The following is a 23,867-nucleotide window of genomic DNA, read 5'->3' as shown; positions in this document are numbered from 1 at the left end:
TCTGGAACTCCATTCTTTTCCTTGTCCCTTCTCCCCAAATCCACTTGGGCATTCTGTCCTATGATTTCTGCTCCCCAACTAGCTCCCTGCCTCACCAGCATCACCGTTGCCAACTATGTAGGCTTAGACCCACATGACCTAAGCTCGGGATCTGTAGAGTCAACTCCCAGTGGACTCCTGCCGCCACTGTTTGCTGCTTCCAAACCATCCTAAAGGCTGATGCTAGAGTCAGAAAGAAAGGGAAGGAGGGAGGGATGGAGAGAGGAAGGGAAGGTAGGGAAAGGAATGAAAGAATGAATGAATCATGTTATTCCTCTAGTCAGGATCCTATAATGGTTCCCTGTTGCCTGACCAATAAATCCCACACTCCTTAGAATGGCATAAGGACCCTTTCCAGGCCAGCCCTACCTTGCCCATTTAACTCTACTTATCCTCACTGTGAGAGAGACATCACATTCACATAATTTTGATTACATATATTGCCTCTATTTTATCTTAGTTGTTAATATCTTACTGTGACTTATTTATAAATTACACCTTATCATGGGTATGTTTAAGTATAGTAAAAAGATACAGTATACATAGGGTTTGGTACTAGGTGGTTTCAAGCATCCACGGAGAGTCTTGGAACAGATCCCCCCACTACCGAATATTGCAAACACAGTCTTCCTTTTGCATCCGTCTGAACTGCTGAGAAAGGGAAGGACCATGTTTTATTCAGTTTTATCTCTCAACTTCTTTGAGACCTGATACAGTCTGCTGAAAGGAAACCAACCTCAAAGCAGGTTAGCGAATGCTTTCTTCATTGTCTTCCTGGGGACTCCAGTCAGGAGGCAGTCTTTCAAACTGCTTGGAAGAATGGAAGAACCACTCCGAAGCTTGTTAGCTGGGAGGGGAAAGGGGCACCTGCTTGCTCTCAGGGCTCCAAATACTTGGGCACCACAAGGCACAATTGTTATGGTTGTAAATATAAGATAGTTCCTGATTTACACATAGACCTGAGAAAGACCCTTAGGTCCTCTAAACACATTTTTAAAAAATATTTTATTTATTTATTTGGCAGAGAGAGAGAGAGATCCCAAGTAGGCAGAGAGGCAGGCAGAGAGAGGCGGGGGTGGGGGGAGCAGGCTCCCTGCTGAGCAGAGAGCCTGACATGGGGCTCGATCCCAGGACCCTGGGATCATGACCCAAGCCGAAGGCAGAGGCTTTAACCCACTGAGCCACCCAGGCGCCCCTAAACACATTTTATTTCGGTTACATCTGATTGTTCAGAAATGTTTCTTGCTTGCCTGCCTCTGCTGAACTGGTCTCCAGCTCTTCCTGGTTTTGGTAACTCCTGGAGGTCAGTTCCAGGAGGGCTGTAAACTCTGTAATCAGTCACCTCCCGCATATTCAGTGCCCAGTAGGATTCTCAGCATAAGGAATGTTTAATACATGAAGTTTGGGGTTTTCCAGCTCTTCTATCTAGTGGGACTTCAAGGGTATGAATCTGCTGGAGGAGGATTCACAAAATTCAGGCATCTGAATGTGAAAAGTAGTACGTGGTTAAAAAGAAAAAGTCACTTTTTCCTCAGTTGTAACATGGTATGATGGAAAACTGTCAAGTAGCACAGGAGAGAACTGCCTGTTTGCATCTCTCAGCCCTTTACCCTCATAAATGAGTTATTTTAATTGTGGAAGCAGAAGAGGCAAATCTCTGCTGGTTTTCCCAAGAATTCAAGTAAGAACAAAGAAAGTCAAAGTCAGGTCTATTTTGAAGGACCATGGGTTTACCTCAGTTGCAGGACTATGATCACATTTTAGGGAAGGAAAGTGAGGGGAATGAAGAATCTTCTCAGTGTTGGAGCTCAAACCTCTGCTAACTTATCAAGGAAAGAAGGCAGGTAGGTTACCCCCCCCCCCAGTTAAATCAGCACTCCAGCACTCACAAGCTGGGTTGGGGGATTCAGTCCTGGATACTCCCCAAACTTTCCTTAAAGGGAAAACGCAGAGAAGCCTGGCATCTGCCTCTCAGCTCCTTAGATATTATTCCAGAAGTTTCTCTGGAGTAGAAAAAATAGAGACTTTACCTCAGTTTTCCACATGTTTTTCTCCTGGGTAAGGGGGTCACCACCTCCCAGAGGAAGGGAGTGCGCCGCCTTTGTTTGCCCACGCCAGCTGATTCACTGGATCTCTGCTGCTCACATTTTGCCACTTTGAGCAACGTCTTATTTTACATTTTTTAAGTTTATATTTTCATTCCAGTGAGTTAGCATACAGTGCTATATTAGTTTCAGGTGTACAAGATAGTGATTCAACACTTCCATACAACACCTGGTGCCCATCACAACAGGTGCATTCTTTAATCCCCATCACCTATTTTACCCACCCCCCACCCACCTCCCCTCTGGTGACCATCAGTTTGTTCTCTAGATTCTTGTGTCTCTCTTTTTCCTTTGTTGTTTTTTTTTTTCCTTACATTCCACAAAGGAGTGAAATCATATGGTATTTGTCTTTCTCTGGCTTATTTTGCTCAGTATAATACTCTCTAGCTCCATCCATGCCATTGCAAATGGCAAGATTTCATCCTTTTTATGGTTGAGTAATATTCCATTGTGTATATACGACATCGTTTTAATCCATTCATCAATAGAGGGGACACTTGGGCTGCTTCCATATTTTGGCAGTTGTAAATAATGGGGCTATAAACACGGGTGCATAGATCCCTTTGAATTAGTGTTTTTCCATTCTTCGGGTAAATACCCAGTAGTGTGATTGCTGAATTGTAGGGTAGTTTTATTAACTTTTTGAGGAAACTCCATACTGTTTTCCACAGTGGCTGCATCAGTTTGCATTCCCGCCAACAGTGTAAGAGAGTTCCTTTTTCTCCACATCCTCTCCAACACGTGTTGATTCTTGTGTTGTTGATTTTAGCCACTCTGACAGGGGTGAGGTAATATCTCACTATAGTTTTGATTTAAGGGTGTTATTTTATTGGCCTCTTTGATGACTTTCACTGGCAGAAGACAAGGTTACATTTTGTCCTCAGGGGTCGACCTTCCAGCAACACTCTCCATGTTCATGACCTCTGTTCTCTGCTGCCAACCTGGTCTGTCTTTCAGAAGTAAACTATGACCTGAACAGTTCTCTCAAATGAATCTCTGGGAGAGGCTGCTACACTTTCTTTGAAAGAACGTTAGATAGGAGGAACTATTAAGTACTGTGATGTTACTAACGGGCCATTGCCATGTCATTCGAATAAATTTTATGTTCCTAGGAAATCTTGCAATGTTTACTATCTGTAAGGAAAACCAAATAGAGATTAGATGGTTGCCTGGGAACTTACGTTATGTGCTTTCTGGGAAGGCAGAGGTTCTAGTTCTGAGCCAGTCTCTGAGTTTTGCACTGCAGATGTGTGGTAAATATCTATTTAATTAAATTGGGTTTGCTAAGCAATTGACCTAATCAGGGATGGTTCAATCTATTAGGATGATTTTTTTTTTAACTTATTTAAGGCCCCAGGTGACTATTTAGATGCTTAGTCTTGCTTGGCTCCTTTACTGTAATCTGATTTTTAAAAGGCATGGCTAAATCAGTACAAACCCATCACTGAGGTCAAGGTAGAAATGCTCTACCAGTTTTATGGAATTTAGTTCCAGTTAGTCCACATAGCACTGAAAATATATTATATAGAGAACAATATTACATAACATAAATGTCATGGTCACAGGTTCCAATTATGAGAGGAGTTTCCTTTTTTCTCTTTTATTAAGATTTTATTTCTTAAAGAGAAACACACAAGCAGGGCAAGAGGGAGAAGCAGACCCTTGCTGAGCAGGGGGCTTGATGTGGGTTTGATGTGGAACTCAAGGCTTGATCCCAGGACCCAGGGATCATGACTTGAGCTGAAGGCAGACACTTAACCATCTGAGCCACCCAGGCGCCCCTCCTTTCTTCTCCTTTTGTGTTAGGGTTGAAATGTCAGCAGAATAGAACCCACTTATTCAGGGTGGTGTTTCAGTTACTGTTCTTTGATCGCTCACGGGTGAATTACTGTGCTGTACACTCATGTCAAAACCAACTTGTGTTGAATGAGCTGAATACAAGTTGCCACATGATTTTTGAATGGGTTTTCCAACATTTAAAAGGGGAATTGTTTTCAAAAATAAAACACAGCAAAATATTTACCTGTAAAAATCCCAAATTCATAAGTAAAATGAGTGAGTGTAGTATCATAATCAAGATTCTTGGTTAATCTTTATTTCCAGTTTACTGGTTGTAAGTTCAGACTGCTTTATAAACACCTAAAGGGTTCTGTTTACTTTTATTTTACATGGCATACCAAAGTCTTTTGAAACTGAAATTGAACCAATCCCCCATTCTGGGAAGTTTCGGGAAATAAAGTGCCACGCTATTGCCCAAGAGTCAGAGCCATGTTTTCAGTCAGGGTTAACAACAGATGCCAGTTAAAATGGGATTGGAAAGAAAAGACATTCTCTGGAATCAGATCTTTTTTGTTGACAACACTGCTGTATTTGAAGTGAATTTTCTAAACATTAGACACCAATGAATCATCGAGTACCACTGAACAGCAGCTGTGTGGGTGGCCTTCAGCACATGCACTGGGATACTCTTGCCTTCTATCTTCACTGCTCTCTCTTCCTCCAGCCATTACTCGAGGCTGGAATGAAACTATACAAATACTGGTAGAAAATATTGGTGAACTGTATAATCTAGAGAAAGACTTTCTAACTATGACACAAAAATCTAGAAGCAGTAAAGGAAAAAATCATTAAATATGACTACCTGAAAAACAAACAAGTAGGCTGAAGCCACCAGAAACAAAGTTAGGAAACAGACAAGAAGCTGGGATAAAATATTTGCAACTTTATATCAGAGAGGTCTAATGCTACTATAAAGAGCTCCTAAGAATCAAGAAGAGAAAGACCAAAAAATTTTTTAAAAAATGAACAAAAGTCATAAGCAGTTCACAAGGGGACACAGAAAAGAGGCAATACTTTTTTGTTTTGTTTTGTTTTAAAGAGAGAGAGCAAGAGCATGCATATACATAAGAGTGGGGGTAGGGGACAAGGGAGAGAATATTTTTTTTAAGATTTTATTTGTTTATTTGACAGAGAGAGATCACAAGTAGGCAGAGAAGCAGTCATAGAGAGGAGGAAGCAGGCTCCCTGCCGAGCAGAGAGCCCAATGATGTGGGGCTCCATCCCAGGATTCTGGGATCATGACCTGAGCAGAAGGCAGAGGCTTGTTAACCCACTGAGCCACCGATTCTCTCCCCTGAGGGAGAGAATCTTAAGCTCCACACAGAGCTCCATCTCATGACCCCGAGATCATGACCTGAGCCATTATCAAGAGTGGGATGTTTTAACCAACTGAACCACCCAGATGTCCTGAGGCAATGCTTTTAAACATGCGAAGAGATGTTCAACCTCACTCATAATAAAGGAAATGGTAATTAAAATGACATGGGATACTGTTTCTCGGTCAGGCTGGTAATAATCCAAAGATATCCAAGTATCCAAAGATGAATTAGTGTTCAGATACAGCTGGTGAGAGGACAAAAAGGATACAATCCCAGAGGAATTGGACAAAACAAAAATATGTGTATTTGTCCTTTGACCTAGGAATCCCATTTCTAGGAATCTAGGAATCTGGGTTAATGGATATTTCTCTACTAATACAAAACAGTATTTACACTAATCTCCTGCCACTGAAAATGTGGTCTACGGTACAGCGGCCTCAGCTACCTGGGAGCTTGTTAGAAATGCTGAATCTCAGGACCTGCTGAATCAGAATCCACATTTTAACAATACTCCAGATCGTTCACACATGCATTTAAGTTTGAGAAGCACAGCACTGGGTTATTGGTGGCATTATTTGTAATGACGTTAAGATTGGAAACAACCCACATGACCATCAGTGACACGATGAAATACTTGATGTAGCCATGAAAAGGAATAAGGATCTCTCTGTAGCAAATACAGAGATCTCCAAAGTTTGTTAAGTGGAAAAAAAAAAAAAGTTGCAGAACTATGGATAGATAAAAGGTAACAGAATGCCGCCTTTCTGATAAGGGCACACACACATACATGTTTGCAAAAAGGCGAGCTGGAAAGACAACCTGAAGCCAGTAAAACTGGGTTGAAAAGGAACGGGGAGGATAAAGGTGGAGCGATACCTCTGGGCATTCCTTTATGTTTCACTACAAAAATAAAATCAAAACAGTCACAACTGTTTTGACAGGGATGGCGGGGTCGCTACGGCTACTGCCATGTAGTGTCTAGAGAGCCCAGGGATGCTGTTAAGCGTTCTTCAGTGTGGGAGCGCAACCAAGAATTATCCAGCTCCGATGTTAACCGTGTGTAGGGTGAGAACTCCGGGCCTAGGGTAAGGACGGAGGAAGCACGAAACAGTCTTGAAGTTTCCAAAACTGACCTTGTTTTTAAAACGTGGCGAGCATTTTCCCCTCCTCCAGTCACCTGAGCCGATCCGGTTCTCCAAGACTGCTCCAAGACGGGAAACGTGGATTTCCTATGCATTTGGTTAATTTGTCAGTACCCTGGAGTATAATTCACATGGGTCGGAAGACTACTGGAGTCTTTGAATACCCAGAGGATCACGCAGAGTTTGTTCATTTAAAAATTTCTGTCCTGGGCCATCTGGGTGGCTCTGTCGATTAGTGTCGCACACCTGGTTTGCATGATCTCGGGGGTCCTGAGATGGCTCCTACTTAAGATTCTGTCCTTCTCCCTCTGCCCACTCCCATCGCCTCTCTCTTTAAAAAATAAATACATAAAAAATAAATTTCTGTCCTGCACGGTACAACTTATGCCCATGTACCAGGAACTGGCACTTTTCTGGTCGCTGAGGACATAATTCCCGGTCTCCACAAAGCCATGGCCGCGCAGGGCCGCCCTCTGGACGGTCACGCCTTGCTTTGACTCACTTTCCCCGGTGGCCCAGTGGGCGCGGCCCGTGAAACTAGGCCCAGACAGGCGGCGCGGCCCCTCCGGCTGACCAGCGGGCCCCGGGGCGGCGGTCAAAGTGCGGCGGAGTACCTGGCGCACACCTGCTCGCCTCCCCGCTCCGCCCTCCTCCGCGCCCCGGCTGCGGCTCGGCGATCCCAGGGGTGGGAGTCGCTGGCTCGCGTCCCCGGACTCGCCCCGCCCTCGGGCCGCGCGGCTATTTGAGGCCGGGAGCTACTCCCTTCCCTACAGAGCGCGGCGCCGACCCTCTGAGGTACGCGGCTGGGCTGGGCGTGAGACCCGCCCTGGCACACGGGGGTCCGTCCTCCGCTCCCAGGCCAGCAGAGCGAGGCACGCAGGCTGGAGCGGCGGCACGAGGGGAGCGGTTGGGCATCGTCGCTCGGGGGAGGGGTGGCGCGGGGGCGGGGGGCTTGCGCGGACCGGGGCGTGGCCGCGCAGGGGGAGGGGCGTCGCCGCTCGGGGCCGCGGTCGCGCGTGGGGAGGGCGGGGCCGTGGCCCTTGCGGTTCTGGCTGGGCGGGGGTGGGGTGTGAGCGTTTGGGCTCGTGTTCGCCTGAGGAGTCCCGTGGTCTAGGACGGTGACGCCATTTGGTGAGTTGTGCGTGGAGGCCTAGACCGGGACCCGCAGCCCCGCGCCAGCAGTGGAGGACGCGCGAGCGGGCATGGGGTCAGCGCTGAGCGTGGGGAACTGCCACGCTGGGTCCCGCGGCCACAGGTGACCTCGCGCGCGGTCCCCCGCCACAGGTGACCCCACCAGCCCTGTGGCCCAGGCCCGCGGGGCGTTGGGAATCCAGAGTGGGGTTGGAGGCCCTCGAGAAGGCCGGGGGTCGTGGGAGAGGCAGCCCGATTCTGGTTCACTGAACCCGCACCTTGGTCTTCCTGACCACCCCTGTAGTCCGGGGACTTCGCCAGTTCCGCAGCACTTTCTAGGCCCCTCAGGCCTGCTGAGAGAACTCCTGAGCATCTTTCCAGATATTGTTACTTCTGTGTCTTTTGTTAAACTCCCCGCAGGCAAAGTACTCCAAGATGTGGTGTCTAAGGGGCTAAAAGGACATGATAGAAATTTTCATCATACTTCCGGCCTCTGCGCTTGACGAAATTGGCACATAAATTATCTTCTTTCCCTCTTTCTCCCCATAAAGCTCAGTTTTAGAAAAGTGAAGTATGGGCAATGAATAGTCACATGCTGTCAGGAATAAATACCTAGATGCTAGGAGGGAACTGGGGTGAGTGTTGGCACTCTTACGTCTTGCGTCTGTCCAGCTGTACCTGAGGACCGGAATATGACTGTCGGGAGGCTGCCTACTTCCCCCCTGGTGTGGTTTAGGACTGGTGTGGTGAGGTGAGCCGGCAAATGTAACCTTTGGATTCAGGTCCTATGGCAACATTGTATTGCTGAGCTGAGAAACGTGCACTGGGTTAACATGAATGAAGCTGTTATCAGTATTATAGAGGTGTGTCCAGTATTTCATGATACCTTTGAGTGATTGTTATCATTTCCTTTATGTCATCACAGAGAAAGGGTACACTTTCAGTCATACTTGGCCACATGAACTAAGTATTTAAAATTTTATGAGGCCAATTCCAGTCCAAGGTATCTTATTACAGTTCTGCATATTCTGTATAGTGAGCTCTGCCTGTTAACCGTAGAGTGGAATTAGAGTGAATGTAATCACCATTCTTTTCTGTTTGTACTAAGAGCACTCTGTATCACACTAGGCATTTGTTATAGGATCTGGAGGAAGACCACATGCCTTACATTTCCAAGCTTGCTGACCTGAGATCAGGCCTAGACATCAGAAGAAAGGAAATAGTGTATAATTCTATCCATTTGTTGAATACCCATGCATGCCAGACACTAGTTTATTTAATCTTCACAGTAAACTTGTACATAGACGGAATCATCTCCTGTTCACATATTGGAGAACTGCTGTTCAGAAAAGTAAAACACACAGAGGATACACACAATACACCAGACAATGTAGGTAGGGACAAAGCAGAAGCCCAGGTCTCCATTCAGCCAATCTTTAAATGGTTAGATTTTGTAGGAAATTGAGGCATCCTTAATGCAAGAAGGCAAGGAAACACAAATAGTAACACTTTAAAAACCTGATCGGTTGAATCAAATCAATTGCGAACATTAATTGCTCAAAGTTACTGATGGTGCTTTAGGGAAAAATAATGGTACGAGGATAGTTTTGTTAGGCTTGTTTTATACACACACACTCATTTGCAATTGTTCGTTATTAAAACTTTAATACTCAGTTTTTATGTTTGCAGAGGCCACGTGCTCAAAGGTGGAGGCTCCAGTACCCAGAAGGCTAGGGCTGAAGTGCAGGGATGCAAAACAGGGTCTTGTTAGAACATGTGTTGACAGATCCATTAGAACCCACCTGCTATACCTGACCCTGGCAACCAGGCAGCCACCCTCCCATCCCTACCAGCCACCCACCGGGAGATCAGGTCTAAATTTGATGCTCAGACTCAGGGACCACCAGGTACTGGGTTGAAATGAGGGAATTATAGATCCCATAGAAATTCCAGCCCTGCCCAGCTTGATTCCAGAACACACCAGCAGCCACACCAGTGGGTTCCTCCACTTGCTGGACAATCACAACCAGCCACTGATCTCTTGATCACACTGCATGGAAGCCCCCAGCTGACTTACTCCCCATGTAAACCAATTTCCAACACTGTTTTGTGTTTTCCTCTTAAATGTGACTGATAACCCAAGAATCAGTCAGACTTTTGTGAGAAGCCTATGCATGAAACACACCTAGGTGAAATAAAGCGTACACTAACCACAATAACAAAAAAGACTCCAGAGAAGGAGAGAGTGTAGGGAGCAGGAAATAACGCAATAAAAATGTAATGATGTTTTCCAAGGAATTGGAATAGAAGGCTGTAAAGAAGGAGCAGCAGAGAACAAGGAGAAGTCCTTGGAAATTAAAAAATATAATGGCTGAAATTAGAAAAAAAATCAGTAAAAAGTTAGAAGATAAAATCATGGACCTCTTCCAAGAAATAGGACAAAAATGTCATTGTGGTGGAAAATGCAAAAGAGGGAAGAAGATCAGAGCAAAACTTTCTGCCTCTGCGGTAAGCCAACTTGCCCTTCCCAAAGTGCCACACAAATATCTTTTTCTGTGTGTGCCATGACATGAAGCTGCTTAGGCAATATCAGATGAGATCAGTCCAAGATTTCTAAGACCTGAATAATAGGGGATACCAAAAAAGAGAACAGAGTCAGTCTGGAAGGAACTAACAAGTTCCTTAAACTTTTCCCCTGAGAGGAAGGAAAATTTGAATTGCTAGATTGGAAGATCCCACCGGGTGCACAGCAAATAAATAAACTGAGCCCATCTTAAGGACACATTGTGACATTTTAGGATATCCGGGATAAGGATAAGATTTTATGAGCGTTTTGGAGATATGGGGAAGGAGGGATGGAACTGGGGTCAGAATGTCATCAGACTTCCCACCAGCAGAGCTGCAGGCTGGAAAGCAAAGTAGCAAAGTGTCAGACATTTGGAGGTAAAATGCTGTGCAGCTCATTCCAGACCCTGCCACACTGTCAACTACATGGGATGGCAAAGACTTTCAGACATGCAAAAAGCCAAAATGTATGCGTTCTGTTTTGGAAAACTATTGGACAATTTGCTTCATCAAAATAAGTAAATCATGAAGCAGGAAGGCCCTGGGGTCTGACACAGAGGATATTATTAGCAAAGAGATCTCTCATAGAGGGTGGTGGTGTGGCATGCAGGAGAGCGGTGTGTCCAAAACGTGGCTGACAAAACAGTGGTATCAGTGCATGAGTCTAATCAAAGAAGGCCTCGAAGTGCGATTGTGCTTTAGAGAAGTCAAGTGTATCAAAACTTCATGCGGCAGTCTCATTTACAGCATGGCACATTTGGGCCTGAAAGGAAACATCTACCCAGCTTTGTCGCTGGTGTGACCCAGACGGCAGCACCAAAACTCACATACTCCCCGAAGGTTCAGATTTTGTACTTTACAGTGCTTCTCCATTCAAAGAAACCGGGAGAGGGGCTGATCCCTGAGGTCTTTGGGCTGGGAAAAAAGTGGAAATGGGTTGGTAAGCACTAGAGTTGTTGCCCTAGAGCAAGAACCTTTGAGATCAACACATCAAGATAAAGGAATCAATTTAAAGAGAGCCCCCACTAGCCCACTGTGGCGGTCCGGGCACCAAGAAGAAAACTGAGATCAGCTAAAGCATTGTTTGTAAAAATCCCTGAGTCTGTTAGTGACTTCAAATGAGGCAGACGAAATGAGCTTTGGAAAGGCACAAAGGAATTTCAGTAATGTTTTAGGAAGGGCTGTGGTTGTTACTGTAAGACGGTCTGTTACCAAGCACAGTAGTCACACAACCCAGAGGCCTAAAAATGAAGCTCATAGCCACGTTATACAACCCAGATGGAGGAAAACTCAAATAATACTTCATTTTAAAGAAAGACACTGGGTTACCAGAAACTGAAAGCGTGACTGGCGTTGGCCTTGTAAAATCCCAGAAAATGGAGAAATGAAGAATGAAACTCCCCCACCTACTGGGGCGTGCTTGTCCACAAAATGGTGAGTGCCGAGCTCCAAGGAGCCGCTGGGACCTCCAGTGACCAAGAACCAGGCTCCTTGCCGTGGGGAGGGGTGGTCGCTTAAGACTGATTGAGCACCAGGGAACCATTAAAATGAGCATTACTGTCACCTTAGGAAATTTATAAGAAGATATAACAAAGATAAAATACATTAGATCCATGGTGTTAATACTTTTGTGCTAGGCTTAAGCACAGGTGTAGAAATGATTTTTATAACCACTATCATGCTTTGTGTGTTCTTAAGCCCATTTGAAAGCCTTAGGTGATCCTGGCTTACTGAACTGTGTAAGTCTTGATTTATAAGGTTTATAGAAGTTTATGGAAATGTTTACTAAGGTTTGGTTTAAAAATTTTTATAAAAGATTTATTTATTTACTTGAGAGAGAGAGAGAGAATGCATGAGCCAGAGGAGGGGCAAAGAAGTAGACTTCCCACTCAGCAGGGAGCCTGAAGTGGGAAGTATCCGAGGACCCTGGGGTCATGATGCTTAACTGACTGAGCCAGCCAGGCAGCCCTATAAACCCTATTTTAAACTGATAATAACTTAACTGCAATAGAATTAATATATTTTATACTTTTACTTCTACCTTCCACATTGTAGATAATTGCTGTTTCAAATAACATTTTTATGTTGAGTAACTAATAACAGATTATTATATTTATGGATATTTTTTCCCTACATTAATCTTTATTTTTTTTTAAACTTTTAAACCAGGGTTGTAAGTGAGATACATACCACTATTACCATGTTGCAGAATCTATGACTATTTACCATTACCAGTGAGATTTATGCTACCTTTTTGTGTTTTTATGTTGGTGTTCTTTTGCTTCCACTCAATTCCCTTTAGCATTTCTTATAAAGACAGGTCTGGTGATAATGAAATCTCCCCGCTTTTGTTTGTAAGAGAAAGTCTTTATCTCTTCTTTGTTTCTTAAGGAGAGCTTCACCAGGCATAGAATAACTAGTTGACAGTTTGGGGTTTTTAGTTTTTGGGCTCATTTTCTCCTGGCCTGAAATGTTTTTGTTGAGAAATCTGTTTATAGTCTTACTGGTTCCCATAAGTATGTAACTTCTCTCTTTTCTCTTGCTGCTCTTAATTCTTTCTTTGTCTTTGACAGTTTAATTCTGGTGTGTCTCTGTGTAGCCCTGTTCACATTCAACCTATTTAGGGTCCTTTGTGCCTCATGAGTGTATATATCCATTTTTCTCCCCAGGTTTTGGAAGTTTCCAGCCATTATTTCTTTAAATAAACTCTCTGTCCCTTTCTCTTTCTCTTCTCCCTCTGGAATTCTCATGGTGCAAATATTGTTTCTTTTCATTGTGTCTTATAATTACCCTGGACTTGCTTCCTGGTTTTTCATTTGTTTTTCATTTCGTTTCTATAACTGAATAGTTTCCAATGTTCTGTTCTCCAGATCATGGATTCTTTTGTCTGCATGATCAAGTCTACCTTTGAAACTCCTGAATTCTTTGGTTCACTTATTGTACTTTCAACTCTAGGATTTCAGCTTTTTGGAATTTTTTGATGGTTGTTATGTCCTTGTCAGACTTCTCATTTCGATCCTGCATTGTTTTCCTGATTTTGTTCAGTTGTAAGTCTTTACTTTCTTTTAGCTCACTAAACTATCTTAGGAAGATTATTCTGAATCCTTTTCTGACAGTTCATAAATCTCCATTTCTTTTAGGTCTGTTATTGGAGCTTTATTAGTTTCCTTTGATGGTCTCCTCTTTACCTGATTTTTCATGACCCTTGATTCCTTATGTTGGTATCTACACGTGTGACTAATGGGGTTCCTCTAGACTTTTCCGATTGATTTTGGCAGAGACCGTCCTTCACCAGTCAGCACAGTGGGTTTCTGGATACATTTACTGCTAATATTTTTAGGCAGGTGGGGCCTGTTATTATGGTCTATTTTGAGATGAGGCAATTGTTCGAGCTCTGAAGATGGAGATGGTAGGTTGTGCCACTGGCTGAGAATTGTTGGCTGGGTAGGACTACTGGCTTGGTTCCCTACCTAAGTGAGGCTGTGGGATAGGCTCAGCAGTTGCTTGGATTTCTGGTCCTGCTTGCTAGATGGTCAGGAGTGGGTATTATATTCAGTAGTGGTTGGGGCTCTGAATTAGCTTTCCTGCCCTGGTAGGGCAGCAGGCCTGAACCGAGGCCCTAGTCAACTCATTGTTTAGGGGACTGAAACAGGGTTCCCTACTCTGGTGAGGCCACAGGTTTCACTCTGCAGATGTGGGAAGCCATGGGCTGTACTCTCTGTTCAAGAGTCTATGATTCTAGGGATGTTGAATGGACTATAGAGCTTCTCATGTGCTCTGGATAGGTTTACTGATTGAATGGGCTGAAGACTATCTTCAGCAATGAGTGGGGCTATGAATTAGATTCCCCGTTCCAGTGCAGTGGGAAGAGCAGTTCTAGAGCTGGTAAAATTCTTTTTAACTTAGACTTAACTCAGACTGATCCACATCCCAATTTCCCTGTTAAACAGGACTGCTGGCTTTGCTCTGCAAATTCTTAGCTCTGTATGTCCTTCTCTTGGCTCAACACCCTTGGGCTGAATAGCTCCCAGGGGTTGTGTCCAGCTCTTCTGGTCAGATGGGGCTTGGAAGACCCCCTCCACAGCAGCTACTGTGGTTCAGCTACCTTGCCTAGGTGGGAGAGGGAAGGCTACTCCAAGCTACTCTCAGTTTCCCAAATGGGCTCTCTGGTTGGGAGAGTCCTGAAGCTACCCTCAGTCCTCTGTGAATGTATCCTTCTGCCTCCATACCTGGTACTGGCTTTGCTGTGGGGACAGTCAGCTCTGCCTGTCTGCCTCTCAGCTTGAGCACCCCTGGGCAACCCAGCTTCCACCGGTTGCCACCAGGTCTCTGGTCAGATGGGGCTTGGAAGGCCCTCTCCACAGCGGGTGAGGCTATGATTCAGCATGTTAGCTTGGGCACCTTCAAACTGGGCACTAGGGCTGGCACTCTCCTGATCTGAGGATCTAGTCAGGCAAATCTCCACCCCAGCGTGTTCACTATTCAGAGGTCACCCCTGACTTAGTCCTACAGATGAGCAAAGCCTCTGGGCGGGATTACTGCCTGGACATTGCAGGTTTAAACTCGGTCTGCCAAGATCCACATGCTGGTTGTTGCAAGCCCCTCCCCTCTTGTCCATCACAGATGCCCAATAGTTGAGCCCTGCAGATTCCCCTGCAATCTCAGTAGAGAGACATCAGGGTAGGGGCTCCTGCAAAAAACCCAGTGCTGGCAGAGGCTGGCTATCTCCTCTGGGTTCTCTTTTCCCACTGGAGAAACTGGAGACTCAGGGGGGACATCCCCTTATGGTGCGGCACTGTCTGGGGCGCTGGAGGGCAGTATGGCCAGCGTGTAGCCGCTCCTTTTACTTGTCTAATGCAGTCTGTTTTCAGTCTCACCCCACGTGCTGGGATTCTCTCAGTGCCGTCTTGTTCTTGAATAGATGTTAGTTCTCTTTGCGAGGACCTATGTTGCCATAGGTCCGTGCCTGGTATTTGTATCAGTAACTCTGAGTTTTACCTTTATTTAAATCCATAGATGTGGAATTTTTGGCTTAGGGAATATGAATGTTTTCATGACATTTTTGTCTTCCTTTATTTTTAATATAATTTTAAATTACGATCTGGGAATATTGGCATGCAGATTTATTTCACCATTTACACAGGTTAGGAAAGAATACCTATCTTAGTCATTGTTGGAAAGTAATGGTTTTTGAACTTTCAAAAATTGTGTTTGGGACAGGTATCTTTAATTTGCTCTCCACCTCTCCTTTTTTTTTTTTTTTTGAATTTGGTATGTTACAGTGATTAAGAGAGTGAACTCCAGAGCCACCCAGACCTGGTTTCCCGCCACCACCCCGCTGCTTGTATAGTCTTGTGACCACAAGGCAAGACAAGAGCAATGTCAAATGCTGGTATTGTCAACCAGCCTTATAGACTTGTGAAAATGTTTTAGGAAAAGTGCTAACATAGGTCCCAGTGGGTAGTATATACTCCAAACACAATATTTATTTTTTTCTAAAGTTAAAACTTTTTAATCTAATTATTATTGTTCCTATTTGGGGAGCAAGGGAACTATTTTCTAATATTTTATCATCCATGATCATCACATTAAGGAAGTATAGAAAGTATCATTTCCCATTTGTTTCAAGGACATTTATTGTGAGTGGGCAATTTAGTTATTTCATGATTAACACATTTTCTGCTGTAAAACTATCCTGCATATCTGGGATAAACCTATGAGGCATCATTGATTTCATGTTTCTTTTTTATTTAGCATTTTATATAGGATGTGGATGGAATTTTACATTTGGTGGCTATCAGTCATTTGCAGCTGAAAAATGGGAGCTATTAGACTTCTCTTTGGGCTTTGAAGAGTGAGCCACAGGTGACATTGTTCCCTCCTATCCAGGATGGAAGGAAACACATTATCTGGCCCATTCTTTTCCTCAGACAGGGAGCAGAAATCAAGAATATGTATATTCTTTTAAAGATTTTATTTATTTGACAGAGAGAGAGAGATCACAAGTAGGCAGGGTGGCAGGCAGAGAGAGATGGGGAAGCAGGCTCCCCGCTGAGCAGAGAGCCTGATGTGGGGATTGATCCCAGGACCCTGAGATCATGACCTGAGCTGAAGGCAGAGGCTTAACCCACTTAGCCACCCAGGCGCCCCTCAAGAATATATTTAGAGCCCATGAGCTGGGATTATAAACCTTGTCTCCTTCCTGACTGGTGCCTTTCCCTCCGAATGTCCTGGCTTGTTCTTCCCGGGCTCAGTATTTAAAATAAGACTGGAGCTGCTTTATGTTGAGGAACTCGTTACTGGTCTTTCAGCTTTCTTCCTTTTTTTAACAAAAATATACTTTTAAATATTTCAGCTTTCTTGGTTCACTGAGGGGTTGTTCTATCTTGGGGGCAAAGCCAGAGGTCCCCCTGTCCCCAGGCAGGAAAGTTAGTGTGTCCGGAAACCCACAACACCTGTATCAGGAATGCTTGGGACTGTGCTTCTTGTCCTGTGGGACCTCCTCTTACCTAGTTCTTAATTCTTAAATCTGTTTTTAACAGTTGTTTCCTTTAAAATTAATAAGCAGGGAGCATTTGCTAATACAAAATCCAAATAAGCAGTGTAACTTTGCATCCGTTTCATATAATGGCTACTTTTGTTTATGTTGATGTTCCCAAGGCCCTGTGAATTCCTGAAGCTATTTCTGTATCATACAATCAATTGTATCTAGGAGAATTTTAGTAGTGGGTATGTTCTATTGTACTTTCATCAGAAATTAGCAATTTAAGATACGGATGGAAAGTCTGAGCAAACCAAGAGTGCCCAGCACCCCACCTTTTCTCTATAATGAATAAAGGAGAGTTTGAAAACAAAGAGTTTAAACAAGGACCGTAAATAAAATTTATGAGGTGTATTCGTTAAGTATTCGTTTTCTGCGGCTCTTGTAACAAATCACCACAACCTCAGTGCGTTTACTCTCAGGTTTCTGGAGGCCAGAAGGCTGGCAGGTTTCACTGAGCCACACTGAGGGGCTGCAGGGCCTTGCTCCCTCCAGAAGCTCGAGAGGAGCATCTGTCCTGTGCCCTTTCTAGCTTCCAGAGCTGCAGTTCCCCAACCCTTGCTTGTCTCCCCTTCCTCCAGTTTTCAAGCCACAGGGTAGCGCTTTGCTTCTGTCCCCACATTGCTTTCCTCCCTGGTCACATCCTCCTCTGCCCGCCCGCCTCTCATTAGGATACATGTGATGACGTTTAGGGGTCACTTGGATAATCCCCAGTGACCTCCCCATGTCCAGATCCTTCCTTTAATCACATCTGCAAGGTCTCTGCTGTATAAGGGAATGTTTGCATATTCCAGGCAGTAGTTGGGCTGGGGGCCCCTCTGCTGCCCTTATTCAGCGGCCCACAGTTGTAAACAGAAATGCACGCTCTGTGGAGAGTGGGTTTACTCCTCATTCTCTGGTCTGGGCCTTTCAGTCAGATTTGTCCCCCCCTCCCTTCTACTCCCTGACAATATCTAGTGTCACCCTTTCCTTGTTCCATAGATTCCCACGCACAACTCAGATGAGTCATTTCCCCAGTCTCTGACGGGGGAAATTTGAGTCTGGTAAATATTTGTCAAGACAGCAGAGCAGGCAGGGGCTGCTTCTCCCAGAGTCTGCTCCTCCCAGGCGCGCTGCTGCGTCTACAGCTAAGCTGGCTGATGGGGCCCTTGGCTGCCTCTTGCCTTCCCGCCGACCCTTCTATCCTACCTTCAGGCTCTTCCTCAAGTAGGGACATCTAGAGCCACAGTGCAAAGATGGGGTATTGGCCCTGAGTTCAGCCTTAGCTATTTAGTTCCTTAGCTTGGCTTTATCTCTTCACCTCTGTGGCCTTTAGCTCCCCCGTCATAAAATGGGGAGTTGGTGATAGGTCTTTCTAAAGAACTGTTTGAAGGTTCTCATATCTACCCCATCCTAGACCGCCCAGAAGTGTTCCTGTTCTGGACCCTGCCTAGACCACTGGGGTCACGGCCACATGCCCTCCATGCCAACCTGTGCAGTCTGACCCCTTACCCCTGAGGCCTGTGTCTGGGGGTGGCCAGGGGCATGTACCTGCTGTCACATACCCTTGTCCAGAACAAGGGGTAAGAAGGCCTGTGGCAACAGGGGGTCTGGGGAACATGGCTGTCTATTTGGGCCTCAGCACAAGCAGAGGTTTCATAGAAGGAGAACTGAAGGTCAAAAGTCCTTGTTTTTAAGGTTTTCATGTATCTTTGCATGTGATTTAATTTATCTTTTATCTTTGGGCTTCACGTTATCTTAAAATGGAGTCCTCCCACATCTTAAAAACATTCAACCATCTTTTTTTGCATAACCTTGTGGTTGGATTCATCATTTTGAATGGTTTTTGGAGGATTAAATAATACATACAAACCCACACAACACACCAAACTATAAGAAATGGAAGCAAAAGCCAATAACTTCTTTCCTGACTACCGCCCCCCCCCCCCACCCGCTGGAAATAACTTGGGTAAGCTGTCAAATGTATACCTTTCCACTTCCTCTGTGCTCCCAGGTAGGTGAGGACATAGCCGTCCTCACTGCCCTTTCCCCCCCACACAACAGGATTATATTATTAATACGTGGTTCAGTTTTATTTTTCACTTAATATTAGATGTGCACAAAATAATTTTGAAGGCCCCAAAAAGAAATAGAGTTTTGTGAATATACGTATTTGCCCACTGAACCAAAGTGGTAACCACTAATAATAGAGTGAACGTAGTCAATGTGTAATCCTGTAGTGATGTGATACTGATTTTATTGTGTTATTTGTTTGTTTATTTAATTTGGAATGTGATACTGATTTTAGAACCATTCTTTCAGGCTCACGGTCATGGATACTCTTTCAGAGGCAAATGGCACCTTTGCCTTAAGTCTTCTGAAAAAGCTGGGTGAAGACAACTCAAAAAATGTGTTTTTCTCACCCATGAGCATCTCTTCTGCCCTGTCCATGGTCTTCATGGGCGCAAAGGGAAACACGGCAGCCCAGATGTTCCAGGTATGTACCTGAAGCCATTTCTGAGTGACAGGAAATGCTACTAATTTGTCAGTTGAGCTGGTCTTCATGTTCACCTCCAGGATTTGCTCCTGACAGGTCCCTCTGCGGGTGCTGGGGAATGGGGACAGAGCTGCAGGTGACATGCTAGTTCTGAGGGAGCAAGCACCTGGAGTGGTGGCCTCAGATTTGTGAGGGAGGAAGTGGTATGCTCTATGAAGAAGGATGAGTGACGTCACTAGCCTGGACTATGCTTTTTCCATGAGTTTGAGATTGTGAGTAGGGAGTCCATCACAGAGCCCATGCTGAGTTCCGTGATAGTGTTTGGATGTTGTCACTTGCTTTTCAGTTGTTAGAAATTGATACATTAATTTCCTCACTGAAGTGTAAAACCTTCTTAGAATGGCACTGGTCAGTCACAGATGTTTCCAGTAACATCTCAGTTGTTTGCTGTTGACTAACCAGTACCCTAAAACTTAGCAGCTTAAGATGACAATTTCCTGGGATCTGACTCTGGCTGTGTTGGGGATACTTCTCCACTTGGCCCCAGCAGGGTCCCTGGTGTGGGGTCTTGGGCCTCCTCCATGTGGCCTTCTTGGCCGAGTGGCCTGGGCTTCCTTACAAGATGGTACCCAGCTTCCGGGAGGACCAGCTTAAATGCATAAAGCCTTATCCAGCCCTTTCTGTTCGAGGAGTGCCTGTGTTTGCAGAGAAGGCAGACCTGGTGGGCAGCCTTATTTGCGGACAGACTCCAAGTAGTGAGCCCACAGAGTAGGGCTTGCAGAGGGCACTGCAGCCTAAGGGTGCTCGCGGGGCTCTGCCCCGCCCTCCTGCAGGAAGTGCCTTTTATATTCCACTGGACCAGTCTTCCTTAAGCTGGATCTGTCCTAGGCTGAGTTATGTTGTATCCATTTTGGGAAGTCTGGGCACACTGACATTGTGCCTTTGTATTCTGTTTTGGATTTCAGACACTTTGTTTAAGTAAAAGCTGTGGAGGAGGGGACGTGCACCAGGGGTTCCAGTCGCTTCTCACAGAAGTCAACAGGACCGATACACAGTACTTGCTTAGAACTGCCAACAGGCTCTTTGGAAATAAGTCTCATGAATTCCTCTCGGTAAGTCATACACACTGTTTTTTGACCAAGAAAGTAAAGATGCCAAGGGGGTGGGAGGAGGGGTCATGAGGTGACAGCAGGTAGTCTGGGGGTTATAAATTCACACCGTTGGGCAGGAACTTGGCTCTCCATTCACTAACTTCATGCATTCTCTTGAACCCTGCTTCAGTGCTATCTTCTGTAAAGTGAGCCTTCTCACAAATACCATCTAGATTTTTGTGAAGCTTCAGTGAGATAATTATAAAAGAATTAGCATGGAGCAAACACAGTTCAAGGTGAATTGGCCAAGGGGCACCTGGCTGGCTCATCAGAAGAACATGTGACTCTTGATCTTAGGGTTTTGAGTTTGAGCCCCATGTTGGGTGCAGAGATTACTTAGAAATAAAACCTTTAAAAAAAAATTAGAGGTCAACTGGCTGAAACAAAGAAGGGATCAAAAGGAATATTTCTAATCATTGTTTTCCACATTTGATCATTTTTTTGTGCATGTGATACTTGGTCAACTTTTTACACTTGTAAATATTTTTATCATTTTTTCCAGTGCAGAATTTTTATAAAGTTATTTGTCTAATTATACTGGTTCTCTTTATTTATAGTGCTTTCAGGCTTTTTTTTTTTTTTCAGAAACTACTTAAGTAATATGTTATCACCTTCTTGTTATATAACGAGTATATTCTTATTATGTAAAAATGCAAGCAAAGCAGGCATTTTCCATACCTCATCACTCCTCTCCCAGTAAATGAGCTTTTATAGATTTGAGGTGTATCCCCCACACATGGAGAAATAAATCTATTTGGTGGGGTTTTCTCTACCTAATGTCATTATACCATAATATTATTTCATAACTTGTTTCTTTTTACCCAGCTCTGTCTGAAATTCTTTGCATCTTGGGCATTGACCTCTGTTTCACTGTTATCTGCTGTTCCTCAGTATGCAAGTACTGAACCATACCTTGTGCGCCCTTCTCCTGCTGACTGGCATTTAGACAGTGAACGTTGGGGTACACGATCCAGTGCCTCTGTGTGCGTGTTACTCCAAAATGGATTCGTAGAAGGGAGGAAGAGAGTGAAGCTTTCAAGCTGTAGCGAATATTGCCAGATTGGCCAAAGTGCTGTGGTCATCTACATTCTCTCTAGAAATACTAGCAGAGTGCTTAGGTCCACTCACATCAGCACTGCATGTGGTTGACCTTTTAAATTTTGATAATTCATGAGACTGACCTCTTTATATTTATTGAACATTTGTATCTTTCTGAGAATTTTCTTTGCACGCTTTTTATTGGACTATATATCTTACTGTTTTTTGAGTTCTATGTTCAGGGTATTGATCTTATTCTATTATATGATTTTTTTCATTACTTTTTTAAACTTGTTTCAGACTGAAATTGTCTTAAAATAATTGGAGTAAAGTAAATATAGTCAAGCATGAGGTCAAATATTGGCAAGAATTGTTCCCCATGGTGTGGTTTTTTGCAGCCTATCTTATTTTATTAGTCTTAGGCATTTGTCATCTTTTTATAAGCCTTTGGCATAAAGAAGAACAAAACTTCGAATAAACACAAAGAACTGGTGGATTTTCTTTAATTTTCTTTCTTTTCTATTGGATACTTTAAGAAAAGCATTGATTTTTTTAAATGAATTTTTTTTTAAAGATTTTTTTTAACTGAGAGAGAGAGGGAGCGAGAGAGCATGTGCACACAGAAGTAGAGTGGGAGGGAGAAGCAAACATCCCCCTGAGTAGAGAGCCCAATGCGGGATCCCAGGACCCCAGGACCATGATCGGAGCCAAGGGCTGATGCTTAACCAACTGAACCACCCAGGTGCCCCAGCATTGATGTTTTGAATCTTATTTTGATATTGAAATATAAGGCAGTTGTTTCTCAATTATTTCTTATTTAGTGTTCCAAGAATCCAGTACCAATCGCTGCATACCATGAGATATTCCTTCAGTTTGATTATTCATTTCTTATAAAACAGTAATTTAAATAGCAAACATTTATTTTCAAATGTGTTTAGAAGTTGTTGAAGTCACCCAGGACTGTGACAGGTTATCAATATGCCAGGGCCCAGGTTTCTTCCAGAATAGTTTCTTATCCTGAGAGACTCATACGGTTTTCAGGGGCACGGAGCCGCTGTGGAGCGGCAACATAGGCAGAGCACAAACACTATGTGGATGAAATGAAATGATACCCCGCCCACCTCTGCAGCGTGCTGAGAATTCAGTGATGTTGTATGAAACAGCCCTGATGATAAGAATTTATCTGTTGTGCTCCACAAATAAGTGAAACCATATGATAATTGACTCTCTCTGCTTGACTTATTTCACTCAGCATAATCTCTTCTAGTCCCGTCCATGTTGCTGCAAAAGTTGGGTATTCATCCTTTCTGATGGAGGCATATTACTCCATAGTGTATACGGACCACATCTTCCTTATCCATTCGTTCGTTGAAGGGCATCTTGGTTCTTTCCACAGTTTGGTGACCGTGGCCATTGCTGCTGTGAACATTGGGGTACAAATGGCCCTTCTTTTCACGACATCTGTATCTTATCATATGGTTTCACTTATTTGTGGAGCATAACAAATAGCATGGAAGACAAGGGGAGATGGAGAGAAGGGAGTTGAGGGAAATTGGAAGGGGAGGTGAATCATGAGAGACTATGGACTCTGAAAAACAATCTGAGGGTTCTGAAGGGGCAGGGGGTGGGAGATTGGGGGAACCAGGTGGTGGGTATTAGTGAAGGCACAGATTGCATGGAACACTGGGTATGGTACAAAAACAATGAATACTGTTATGCTGAAAAGAAATTAAAAAATATATATATTTAAAAAAAAAAAAAAAAGAATGCATCTGAGCCTCAGACCAACGCCGTATCTTCATTTGCAGGGAAAGACAAGGAAGCTGACAGAGACAAACTGATTTCTTAAGGTCACACAGCTAATAAGTTGCAGGACAGCGTTGGTAGCTACTGTGCCCCATTCCCTCTGTCATGTTGTCTCAAAGGGGAAGCATGAAATCCTGCACTAGAAAACCAGTCCTGAAAAGGGGGATTAAATATTTAGCTGTAAGCTGTTCAAAAGAAAGGTCAGGAAACCATTCCGTAGTGCGTAGGGCATAGTGGCCACAAATGGGTTATTTCAGTCCGTTCACTTTCTGTCAGATTTTCTGCTTTTATGGGGCATGATGTACATGTTCATGAATGACATCATCATTTTACAGACTATATTAACAAAATATAATTTAAACTTTTTTGAGAGTCACTCATGCTCTAAGATGGAGCCATCCAAAGTGGTAGGCACTAGACACAGGTAGCTATTTGAATTTCCATGTGAATAATTACAACTACAATTCACTATTCAGCTCCTCAGCAGCATGGGCCCTATTTCAAGTATTCAGGAGCTGCACAAGGCAATGTTTGGGACAGCACAGACTTACAACATTGCTAACATCATCACAGAGAGTTGTAGTGGAAGGGGTGCAGTGGGATCACACACTTTCCCTGTTGTATGGAACAGCAGACCCTTGTTTCCAGTCCATTGTTCTGGAATGTTCTGGAGGCAGCTGTGGCTCTTGCTGTGGGTGGGACTCACATAGCAAAC

At 44.1% G+C, this 23,867-nt stretch overlaps 1 protein-coding gene across 5 annotated transcripts in view; it reads left to right on the top strand.

The window, feature by feature from the left end:
* The window catches only part of SERPINB6 (serpin family B member 6), a 36,844-nt gene that overhangs the window by 6,960 nt on the left and 6,017 nt on the right, over positions 1–23,867 (top strand). The window contains exons 1-3 of one of the 5 annotated variants that reach the window (XM_032340967.1): positions 6,989–7,239; positions 18,983–19,157; positions 20,123–20,269. In XM_032340967.1, the coding sequence (XP_032196858.1) occupies positions 18,993–19,157; positions 20,123–20,269 (312 nt within the window). In that variant the 5' untranslated portion in view covers positions 6,989–7,239; positions 18,983–18,992. Of the gene's footprint in view, positions 1–6,988; positions 7,240–7,463; positions 7,576–7,609; positions 7,700–7,750; positions 7,941–18,982; positions 19,158–20,122; positions 20,270–23,867 lie in introns of those variants that run through there. The other 4 variants (XM_032340964.1, XM_032340963.1, XM_032340965.1 and 1 more) reach the window with 4 other exon arrangements.

This window comes from Mustela erminea, chromosome 4, assembly GCF_009829155.1.
Source record: "Mustela erminea isolate mMusErm1 chromosome 4, mMusErm1.Pri, whole genome shotgun sequence".
In the NCBI taxonomy this organism is placed as follows: domain Eukaryota; kingdom Metazoa; phylum Chordata; class Mammalia; order Carnivora; family Mustelidae; genus Mustela; species Mustela erminea.
Note: the sequence above shows the minus strand (reverse complement) of the source record. Positions and strands in the feature narration are given on the sequence as shown.